This window comes from Curcuma longa, chromosome 10, assembly GCF_044706935.1.
Source record: "Curcuma longa cultivar G26 ecotype Majalengka, Jawa Barat chromosome 10, ITB_CL_G26_1.1, whole genome shotgun sequence".
Classification (NCBI taxonomy): domain Eukaryota; kingdom Viridiplantae; phylum Streptophyta; class Magnoliopsida; order Zingiberales; family Zingiberaceae; genus Curcuma; species Curcuma longa.
Genome location: NC_133870.1, coordinates 10,640,762 through 10,652,355, shown reverse-complemented (window position 1 = coordinate 10,652,355; position 11,594 = coordinate 10,640,762). Strand labels below are relative to the sequence as shown.

The window sequence follows — 11,594 nt, the reverse complement described above, 5'->3', positions numbered from 1 at the left end:
ATCAATGCTAGGTGAAGTTCCTAATTCATGTTTGTTCCCTTACTCTCAATGTTTACCACCTTGTAGGGATTCTAACCAAAATACCAACTCGACCTCATCAGGCTTTGTTGGCATTTGACCTTGAAGTCCTATGTGGTAGCCCTCTAGTAAAGGTAACGCCAGAAAGTCCGGTTATAAGGCTTTCCTCCTATCACGAGGCACCCCGGGCATACGATCCAACGTCATACCCTCTGTCACTGAGTATCCTGCTAAGGACCTTGTCCTAGTGGCCACCAACCATTAGATATCCCTTATGGGGGATGTCATTTGTTTTAGCATCAAAATTTCCTTCTGAACATACGAAATCATTTGCTATCCACAGTTTTATCAATAAATCCTTCGCCATCCTACAATTTTTTTGGGAATAGGGAAGCAAATGCAAAACACTTCTTTGACCATGGAGAGTATCATAGCGAACTTAGGTTTAATTAAATTAATAACTTTAATCAACTCCTAACTACTATAATTGAAATAATTTAAATATGCTTAATTAAAGTCTAATAAAATTATCCTATTACATATGTATATTAAAAAATAATTTTATTTTTTATTTTTAAATATTTAGATTAAATTTTTATTTTTAGTTAATATATTTTATATTTAAAAAATACCGAAACTATATCGACATGGCACAATACGATATCGAAACTGTATTGTTCTGATCCGAAATTGAAACTTCGACATAGGTCGAGATTTTAAACCTTGCTTTGGTAGATCTTTATGAAAAAATAAGCAAAAAAGTTTAAGTATAGAGTATAATATGCAATGAATGTTTTGTCAAAAAGGATTTTAAAAAAAGTTATTTATTAACTTCCACCACTTGATTCGAAATGTCGTGTATGTTTTTCTTCTATTGATATTATACTTGAGGTGCAATTCTAATACTATTAATCTATATTGGATAGTTAAGTTTTCTCTAAAAATGACTTTGTAATTTTCATAAATTTTTCTATCCGTCTTCCTAACTATAAGAAAATCAATTTATAACTTATTGTTCTCACTTTTGAACATACCAAGTATTCTTTTCTTTTCTTGAAAAATGTATTAGTTATCATATGTTATTGCAAAATTCAATATAATTTTTCCTTCTTCATTTCTGATTCCAAAGTCATAACCCTCATGCACCTTATCATATTTCTCATTTTTTACTCCTACATGTTCATTTAGAGCTCTTTCTATTAAAATCATTTTGTTTGGCAAAATTATTTATACTACCTCATCTAGATCTTCCTAAATTTTATATTTTGTATCTTCATCTAATTCTGCTTAAGGTGCATATATGTTAATTATATTAATATTTTCTTTCTCCGTCATCATCTTGAGAGTTATAATCTTATCCCTTCTTGACTATTATTATTTCATCCTTTAACGAATTATCTATAACAATAACTACTACATTTTTTATTTATTCCTTCCTGTGTATCATAACTTAAAACTTGAGTTCTTTATCATCTTTGTCTTCTCTCCTACCTATTTTATCTCTTGCATAAAATATTAATTCTTTTCCTAATCATCGTATCTACTACCTCCATTGTTATATCAGTGAGCATTCATATGTTACATATTCCAAATCTAAGACAACCACTATTCCAATAATAATTATTCTTATCTAACCTATGATGTGAGAACTCCTGTCTATTTAACACTATAACTAAGTTCTCATGGAAATATAGCGGTCCTTGTCGAGACATTGCAGTCGGACCCTATAACATGTTCCTTCCAGGAAACAACCTAGCATTAGCACATTAGTTTGATGGATTTATTCATATAACATTTGCCTATGTTTGACGATGGTCACAATCTAACACCTCTCAACCTTTTTCATCTAAGCTTTTAGCAAAACACAAAATGGATTTATCATGAATTAAAACGCAAGGTTACTGATTTATAACCTTTTATGTGTTGTAACATGTGGATCACATTTGGGCAGGGTTTAAACAATAATAGATGCTCTAATTACTCATCTTTCCATTGGCACATATTCTTTAAATTGCTTCACCTTCAACATTTGAGCTTGATTTTCTTCTATTATTTTTATGCTTTACACTTATTGTTACTTAGCTCTTGAAATCCTTAATATATTATTAAATCAACAAAACTGATATTAAACGGTGGCATAGAAACCTCAAACTAATCATGCTTAAAAGTGAAAGACATTAGTCTTCTATTAAAGCTTTTGGCCATCCGTAGAGTTGGTAATCCAGGGCGTGTGCAATCAATATTTATTTTGCATGTGATGTTATATAGTCTGTATCACCTACAAGGACTTTAGCCCATGCTATGAGAATTTCGCTCTAGTAATTCACTTCTTGGTAATTTTCTAACTGTAAATAGTTGAAATGAGGATTATAACTCACTAAACTTCTTGGATAATAAAAACTATAATTCATACATATTTTTCATAGTTACTCACTTATGAATTTATGCTTCCTTCACATTCCTTTTGGCCTCCAGTATTACAGGCAAAGAAAGATTTTAAGGTCCTAGTTGGTTTCAGCTAGTGTATAGAGTCGCTCAGAGATTTTTTCCAACATGCCAAAAACAAGATTTATATAAGCTACTAGAATGATTTCAGGTGAATGATTCCGATCACTCACCGGTGCCATCACAACGTAGCTCCTCACAGGCGGAGCAGTCTTCCACCACGGCAAAGACGGACGGCCGACGAACCACGGTCGATGATGGATCTCCACTACCGGATAGATTCCGGATCCATGAGCTCCAGAAAGCTTCTACACCTCATTGAATCCAACAGACCAAAGAAAAACAAAGCTTTCGTGATCTATTGATAGCTTTGATCGCCCAAACAATAATCTACATCACGAGATTGAATCTTTACGCTGGAAATTGATAGGAACAGAAGGAAAGAGGAACAACTTCGGGAGCCCTTCGTGAATAGCCTGACTTCTGAACACCGGAGGTGAGCATATGCAACGGAGTGCACGGATCGGATGGACTAAAATGTATCTGATATGTTCTTTCAGGCCCATCCACGGTGATCGTTCATCCTGTAAAATACGGTAAGTTCACCACGGATCCATTAAGAAACGGTAAGCTCTCGGCTTCCCAGGGTTTATAGACGGTCGCGAAATAGAGAAAACTGGAACCCTAGAAGCCGATCGCCAGCTTCGCAACAACAAGAAGTGTTGAAAATGATAAATCTGCTCCACAAAACTTTTCATACTCCTGAGTGGCATACAAGTGATGACGATATGTTGTGATATTTGGGTAGTGTGACATTGTGAGAATTTGGATGTTGTTTGGAACCTTGAACATGTTTACTATTTTCTTATCTTATTTGATACTTTTATGTTTGATATTAACTTGATGAAATTTATTGTTGCTTGATTTCAAATTCATGATGTTTGATATGTTTAATTGAATGATGCATAATTTCATATTTTTAAGGGGGAGGGTCAAAATATTTGGAAGAAATCAAAATTCAACTTTAAAGGGGGAGCTTAAGTTTTTAATCTCAAAGAAGTTGTAATTTTGAGTGAGTAAGTGATCAAACCTTAAGGGGGAGTTTTATTTTACTCAAAGAGTTATGTTTTGATCTTACGGTCGTAAGGATATGGGTCGGGACCCGACCGAGAGACATGACCGAGTCGAGTCAACTATCCAAGGACAGTCGGCTGAAGCACTGAGGCCCGGATCCAGGTTCCCGGGTACCAGCCCAGAGGCTCTCCACCCAAGCCCGACAGCCCAGTGGGCCCGCCGAGGAGACGAATAATCTCGCCAGGCCGACTCCCAGATAAGCCGAGTGGCTGGCATACCCGACTCACCGACTCACAGATGGCCCGACTGATCAACATCCCCGACTCAAGTCGCAGCCCCGACCCGACCCAAGGAGTCGGGGCCGAATCGTACCTTTTGTCCTACTGACCACTCCTTCTGACAGCCACGCCGCCCGGCATGGCCACGCGCCGCCTCGGCGTACGACACTGTCCACAGTGTACTTCGACATTAAAGGCACCATTCCGCGCCAGTACAGAAAGTACCCGCACAGTAAGGTTCCCCTTGCTGTGCCCAGGGTACGGACCGACTCCTCCTTATATAAGGCGAGCCCCTGTAGAGGGGCCAGGTATGTGCTCACTGTTCTCTACTTCTTCCACTCGTTTTCTCTTCAACTGCCGTCGCTGACTTAGGCATCGGAGTGGTCTCGCCGGTCCCGCCGGCCAGCCATCTCACGGTGTTTTGTGGTCGCAGGTCTCCGGCGACCAGCAGCTCGTCTCCACCATTCTCCCGCACAGCGCCCTGAGGAAGTGACGTGTTCGCCCAGCAGAGGTTCTTGACGGGAACATATTTTGGCGCCGTCTGTGGGAACACGACAAGTCCCGAATCAAGACATAGTCATGGGTGAACAGCCACATCCTCAGCTCATCACCCTCACACAAGAAGAACTGGACCGAAGAATAGCGACGGCCGTTCTAGCCGTCACTCGGAGCCAATACGATGCTGCTGCACAGACTTCCCGAGTCCCCACTCGGGTCGAGGAGCTCCCTCCAGCCGCTACTAGGCAGCAGCAAGACCCGCCCGAAGACCTGAGAGCCCCCTCTCGGAGACCCCAAGGCGAAGCTGACAACTACGAGGTTTCCGTGGAATCGGCCGCGGAACAAACATCGACCCGAGATCTCGCCCGCGGCAAAAGGCCCGAAACCGGAGAGGCTAGAGGATCGGAGAACTCACCCTTCGTACGCCGAATCCTGGACGAGGAGGTGCCTCGTCAATTCCGGATGCCGCAGTTTCCCGAATACACTGGGAACGCCGACCCAGAAGACCATTTGGGCCGGTTCGAGAACGCCGCTCTGCTGCACCGATACACAGACGCCATCAAGTGTCGAGTCTTCTTGACGACCTTGGCTGGATCTGCCCTGAGGTGGTTCAATCGGCTGCCATCATCCTCCATTCGGTCGTTCGCCGACTTCAAAGGCGCTTTTTTGCGGCACTTTGCCACCAGCAAGACGTACCGGAAAACGATAATGGACCTCTTCGCCACCAAGCAAAAGACCCGGGAGTCTCTGAAGGAGTTTGTGCACCGATTCAACCAAGTCGCGCAAGAGGTGCCAGCCGCCTCCTCAGACGTCCTGGTGAACGCTTTCTCCCAGGGCTTGATCGAAGGGGACTTCTTCCGGTCCATCATTAAAAGACCTCCCGAGAACTTCGATGTACTGCTCAGCCGGGCCGACAAGTACATCCACGTGGAGGAAGCTCAAGCTGCCCGGCGCCGAGAAGCCGAGCCCGGTCACGGCAGTTCTTCTCATCGAAACGCCCCGCCGGCTCCCCGAGCCGAAAAGAAGTCGGCGCCCCAGCTGTTGCACAGGTCCGACTTGGACCGAACCTCGACGCCAACCAAGCACAACCAGCGAACCATCCATGAGGTGGCCAATCAGCCCAGCCCCCCGGGCCGAAACTCCAGATGGGCGCCTAAGTTCTGCGCCTATCATCAATCGAGAAGCCATGACACCAATGAGTGCCATCAGTACGCCAGAGAATTGCGTTTGGCCGCCGAACAGCGGACACAGAAGTCTCCCAATCAGAGACAAGGCAGACCCGCCGCTGGCCGAGCCGGTTCCAGACCCCGGCCTCCTTCTCCCCGGACTACGCACCACCGAGACCGATCGCCAAGGCGGGGGGAACAGGCGTCTCGGGAGGAAGCTCCTCGAGATCAGAGGTCCCACCACCGTGAGGACTCTCCCGGCCACAACCAGAACAACCCCACCCGGGGTACTATCCTCATGATCACCGGTGGGGCCACTGATGGCGACTCCCACCGAGCCCGGAAAGCCCGCAGCCGACAGCTGGAAGTCTGCGGTGTCGGGAAGGGGCCGCGAGAAGAAGGGCCGATCCTCGGATTCGGCCCTCAAGACTTGGAAGGCGTAGAGACGCCGCACGACGATGCTTTGGTCGTGCACGCCACTATCGCCAACTATGACATCGCCCGAGTCTTCGTCGACACGGGCAGCTCGGTAAACATCATTTTTCTGACGGCTTTTGCGCAGATGCAGATCGACAAGGCCGACCTGCAGCCGATGACCACTTCCCTGTTCGGGTTCACGGGGAACGAAGTGCGGCCACTCGGGCAGATCACCCTTGCCATCTCTCTGGGAGAAGAACCATTGAAGAGGACTCGGCGCGTTCCGTTCACCATAGTAGACGCGCCATCAGTCTACAACGTTATCTTGGGAAGGCCAACTCTCAGCGCCTTCTCGGCGGTGGTCTCCACCTATCATCAGAAGATGAAGTTCCCGGTGGGAGATCAAGTCGGGGAAGCCCGAGGAGATCAGCTGGCCTCCCGGAAATGCTATGTGGACATGGTCCGGACTGAAGCCAGGAAGAACCGCAGGATGCAAGACAGCGGAATCCATTCGGTACAAGAGGCCCCCTCCGTGACCAACCTCGAAGAGAAGGAAACGCTGCAAGTCTGCCCCGACCGCGCCGACACGGTGGTTCAGATAGCTGCCGATTTGCCGCCCGAACTGAAGGAGAGTCTCGGGGCCTGCCTTCTTCGGAATCAAGATGTCTTCGCCTGGAGCACTGAAGATCTCACGGGCGTCCCTCCCTCCATCGCAGTGCACCGACTTAATGTCCTGCCCGACAGTCGGCCCGTGAAGCAGAAGAGGAGGCACTTCGGGCCCGAGCAGAACCGAGTCATCCGAGAAGAAGTGCAAAAGCTCCTGAAGGCGGGACACATCAAGGAAGTGCACTTCCCGACCTGGTTGTCCAATGTGGTGCTCGTCCCGAAGCCTAACAACAAATGGCGAGTGTGCGTCGACTTCCGGGATCTCAACAAGGCGTGCCCGAAAGACTGCTACCCCCTGCCCCGCATAGACCAGTTGGTAGATTCTACGGCAGGGTTTGAATACATATGTATGTTGGATGCCTATCAAGGCTACCACCAAATTCCACTTGATGTAACCGACCAGGACAAAGTTAGCTTTATAACAGCCGACGGCACTTTCTGCTACACTGTTATGCCATTCGGGTTAAAGAATGCAGGGGCCACATACCAACGCTTGATGGATCGGGTATTCCAAAAACAACAAGGAAGAAACATTGAAGTCTACGTTGACGACATCCTAATCAAGTCGGCTCGGGCAGACTCTCTTATAGCGGACATCGAGGAAACTTGCAACACCTTGAGGCAATTCGGGCTCAAACTGAACCCGGCTAAGTGTCTCTTCGGTGTTCGAGCCGGGAAGTTCCTCGGTTACATAGTCACCGAGAAAGGAATTGAAGCCAATCCGGAAAAATTACAAGCCTTAGCGCAGATGGCCCCTCCCCGAAATCTAAGAGAAGCTCAGAAGCTGGTCGGGCGGATCATGGCTTTATCTCGGTTCATCTCTCACTCGGCGGGGCGAAGCTTACCCTTTTTCAAGGTTCTCCGGAAGGCTCAGAAGTTTCAGTGGAACGCCGACTGCGACCGGGCCCTGGAGGAATTGAAGGCTTATCTAACCCAACTTCCCCGATTGGCAAAGGCGCTCCCGGGCGAACCGCTACTGATGTACCTTTCTACCACCGAGGCGGCAGTCAGCTCGGTGCTAGTAAAGGAGGAAGAGCAGAGCCAGCAACCGGTATACTTCTTCAGTCGGCTGTTGAAGGACGCCGAAACCCGATACACCAGCTTAGAAAAGCTGGCCTGGACGGTGGTCTTGTCGACTCGGCGTCTACGACCTTACTTCCTCTCCCACCCGGTGACGGTTTTGACCAACAGCAACTTGGGGAGAGTGCTTACTCAACCCGAGTTCTCGGGACGCCTGGCGAAATGGACCATGGAGCTCAGCCAATACGACATTCGCTACCAGCCTCGCGTGGCCATCAAAGCGCAGGCGTTGGCGGATTTCCTAGCGGAAGCACACCAAGGCGAAGCCGACGAAGAATGGAAAGCATATGTCGATGGGGCGGCCAACAAGCAGGGAAGCGGAGTCGGAGTGGTCCTGGTCTCTCCACAAGGTGAGGAAATCCGGCTGGCGGTAAGGCTGGGTTTCAGGGCCTCAAACAACGAGGCCGAGTACGAGGCAGTTCTCACGGGCTTGCGGGCAGCCAAAAGAGTTGGAGCTTCCCGAGTGCAGCTCCTCTCGGACTCCCAGCTGGTGTCTCAGCAAGTCGAGGGGAACTACGAGATCAAGAATGATCGGCTCCGTCGCTACGCGGAGGCCTTTGCAAAATTGAAAATGGAGTTCAAGGAGGTCACTCTCAGCAAGATCCCCCGAGGCGAGAACAGCAAGGCCGACGAGCTAGCCAAGTTGGCAAGCTCAGTCACCGAATGGACGGAAGAGAAGCCGATCACGCAAGTGGCTTGGATAGCTCAGATAGATCAGCCTCCCAGAACGACCGAGCCGGACGACTGGAGGAAGTCGATACTCACTTTCCTCCAAACCGGTGAAGTACCTGGCGATCCCGAGCAAGCCCGCCTCCTCAAAAGACGCGCCACCCGATTCACGCTGATAGGAGATCAATTGTACCGCCGATCCTTCTCTCGGCCATTGCTCAAGTGCCTCGGTCCCGAAGACGCCGAGTATGTACTGAAGGAGGCCCACCAGGGGTGTTGTGGTAATCATGCAGGAGGACGATCCCTGGCCCGGAAGGTCCTCCTAGCCGGTTACTTCTGGCCGACTCTCCAGGCGGACGCGGCGAAATTAGTGTCCACTTGCCTCCACTGCCAAAAGTACCAGCCGTTCCAGAGACGACCAACGGAGCAATTGAAGACGGCCACCACTTCATGCCCATTCGACCAATGGGGGATGGATATAGTCGGACCCTTCCCGACTGGACCTCAACGGAAGAAGTTCTTACTCGTGGCAGTCGACTATTTCTCGAAGTGGGTGGAAGCTGAAGCCTTGGCCCGAATCACTGAAGAGGCGGTGCTCAAATTCCTATGGAAGAACATCGTGTGCCGATACGGCATCCCGCAGCGGCTCGTCTCGGACAATGGGCGGCAATTTCAAGGCAGAAAGATCCAGGAATGGTGCAAAGGACTCGGCATCCAGCAAGCCTTCACCTCGGTAGCTTATCCGCAAAGCAACGGCCAGACTGAAGTAGTCAATCGGGAAATAGTGCGAGGGCTGAAGACTAAGCTGGACCACGAAGGCGGCAGTTGGGTGGAGGAGCTACCTTGCGTCCTCTGGGCGTATCGCACCACTCCGAAAGAAAGCACTGGGCTTACCCCGTTCCACTTAGTATATGGGGGGGAAGCCGTAGTGCCCATGGAGATTGGAGTCGAGTCGGACCGTCGACAGCACTATGGCGCCGACAACGAAGGCAAGCGACTCATGGAGCTGGATCTCATATCCGAGACCCGGGACCAAGCAGCCGCTAGATTGACCGCTTACCGACAGCGCATGTGCAGTACTTACAATCGGCGAGTCATCCCTCGAGCCTTCCAAGTGGGAGACTTAGTTTGGAAGAAGGTCAAGCCTGTCGGGGAAGTCGTCGGCAAACTAGAACCCCCTTGGGAAGGCCCCTATCGGGTAGTCAAGAAGACCAGCTCGGGCGCATACTACCTAGCGGACTCGGCCGGGAAAGAGTTGAAGCGACCTTGGAGCTCCACTCACCTCCAACCCTACCGGACTTAGCCACTGAGCGGAAGTTTCTCCTTCTCATGATCACCTGTATCCTTGGCTGTAATCAAAAGCTGATAATGAAATGACTTTTACAGGCGTCACTCAACTTGTCAACGTCGAGCAATCAGGTCTCGGACCTGCTCCTTCAAACTCTCCCGACTCGGACATAGTCGGGATCGAGCAATCAGGTCTCGGACCTGCTCCTTCAGCAATTGCCCTTCTCAGGGTCCAAACTCTCCCGACTCGGACATAGTCGGGATCGAGCAATCAGGTCTCGGACCTGCTCCTTCAGCAATTGCCCTTCTCAGGGTCCAAACTCTCCCGACTCGGACATAGTCGGGATCGAGCAATCAGGTCTCGGACCTGCTCCTTCAGCAATTGCCCTTCTCAGGGTCCAAACTCTCCCGACTCGGACATAGTCGGGATCGAGCAATCAGGTCTCGGACCTGCTCCTTCAGCAATTGCCCTTCTCAGGGTCCAAACTCTCGGACAACTCGGGATCGAGCAATCAGGTCTCGGACCTGCTCCTTCAGCAATCGCCCTTCTCAGGGTCCAAACTCTCCCAACTCGGGATAGTCGAGCAATCAGGTCTCGGACCTGCTCCTTCAGCAATCGCCCTTCTCAGGGTCTTACGGGGAACTTAGTACTTCATAAATGTCAAGTTCAAAATTCAACACGACATACTCGGCAAGCACAATCCGCCCGACTCAGAGGCCGTCAGGATAGGCTTTCATTCAACTTCAAAAGTGAAAGAGGAACACTCAGCAAAAGACAAGGCAACAGATGCATTAAACTTCAGCCAAAAAAGTAGGAGAAGTACAAAAAGCCCCGAGCGGGAAGTACATAGCCTAGTGGCCCCTCCTATCTTCTTCCGGCAGCGCCGCCCATACTTTCTCGATGTCGAGGAAATCCAGCGAGGTCCCTTCGGGGAACAGGCCAGCCTCGTACACTTGATTCAGCGCCCCGTCGAAGCCGTACTCTAACATCTTGGCCGTCTTCTCCTGATATTGGTCAAAGTATTCCCGAGACGACAGCCAAGCCTCTTGAGCTGCCTTTACCCGCTCGGGCTCCTTCTCCTTGTAAGCGGCGAACTCGTCCTCTACCGCCTTCTTCTCCGCGGCCAAGTCCTCGGCCCGCCTCTTCCGGGTGGCCGACTCCTCAAGCGCCCGAGACAGCTCCTTGCCCCTTTGAAGCAGTTGCTCTCGGGTCAGCCTCAGATCCTCTTGCTCTTTAGCCCGAGCCGAGGCAGTCTCCTGCTCAAATGCCTCTGCTTTCTCCTGAGCCTTCAGCAAGTCGGCTCGGTATTGGGCGGCCTCTTCCGCGCTCTTGGTTGCAGCTGCCTTCGCCTCAGTCAGCGCCTGCTCGCGAGCGACACCCTGAGCCTTCACGGCTTGCAGCTGTTGGTCAATCGTCTTGACCTCGCGATTCAGGTAAAGGAAGCGGGTGTGCATCTCCATATGCTCAACCCATATCTGCACGAACAAGGTGGTTAACGATGAAGAGGAAGACGACAAGCTAAGGGAAAGGAAAGACACTCACCCGCAAAATATGGAAATTCCCCCGATAACTCAGCTCGGAGGTATTGATCCCCCGAAAGGATTCATGGCTCCGGAGCGCTCGGACCCGGGTCATCAGATCCTTCACCTCGTCCGGGTTGAAAGGCTCATCGGCAGCCACTCGAGTCAGAGTCAGCGGCAGAGTGTAAAAATCGGCCCCGGCCGTCGACGGACGTCCGAGTCCCGAGCCAGCCGACCCCGAGCTGGTCGGTAAGGCGGCTCTCGAGGAGGATCCTCCAGTCGGGGGTACCACTCCCTCGGTTGGCCCCTCAGCCGGGGGAGGGCCGGGGTCGCCCCGGCGGCTTCGGTCACCGAGCAGGCTCGGACAGCGTCGGCGTCGCTTCAGTAGAAGTGGTCGGCCTCCCGACGGCGCCCGAGTCCACAGCAACCACCTCGGTCGGGGTCACCGGCGGCACCGGGGAGGTGGTCTCCTGGC

General features: G+C 50.2%; 1 protein-coding gene across 1 annotated transcript; it reads right to left on the bottom strand.

Annotated features, from left to right (window-relative positions):
- Positions 1 to 10,447: 10,447 nt before the first annotated feature.
- On the bottom strand, positions 10,448 to 11,354 carry LOC141835678 (uncharacterized). Its single transcript, XM_074723046.1, has 2 exons — positions 11,142 to 11,354; positions 10,448 to 11,074 (listed from the first exon to the last, which is right to left on the bottom strand). The coding sequence occupies exons 1-2, from the start codon at positions 11,232 to 11,234 to the stop codon at positions 10,451 to 10,453; spliced, it is 717 nt and encodes a 238-aa protein (XP_074579147.1). The 5' UTR covers positions 11,235 to 11,354; the 3' UTR covers positions 10,448 to 10,450.
- Positions 11,355 to 11,594: the final 240 nt, after the last annotated feature.

Excerpts from the sequence above, each read along its gene's own strand:
- LOC141835678 (XM_074723046.1), bottom strand. The coding sequence starts at position 11,234 with ATGACCCGGGTCCGAGCGCTCCGGAGCCATGAATCCTTTCGGGGGATC. Across the intron at positions 11,075-11,141 it reads GGAATTTCCATATTTTGCGG|ATATGGGTTGAGCATATGGA; the intron begins GTGAGTGTCTTT and ends TTGTTCGTGCAG.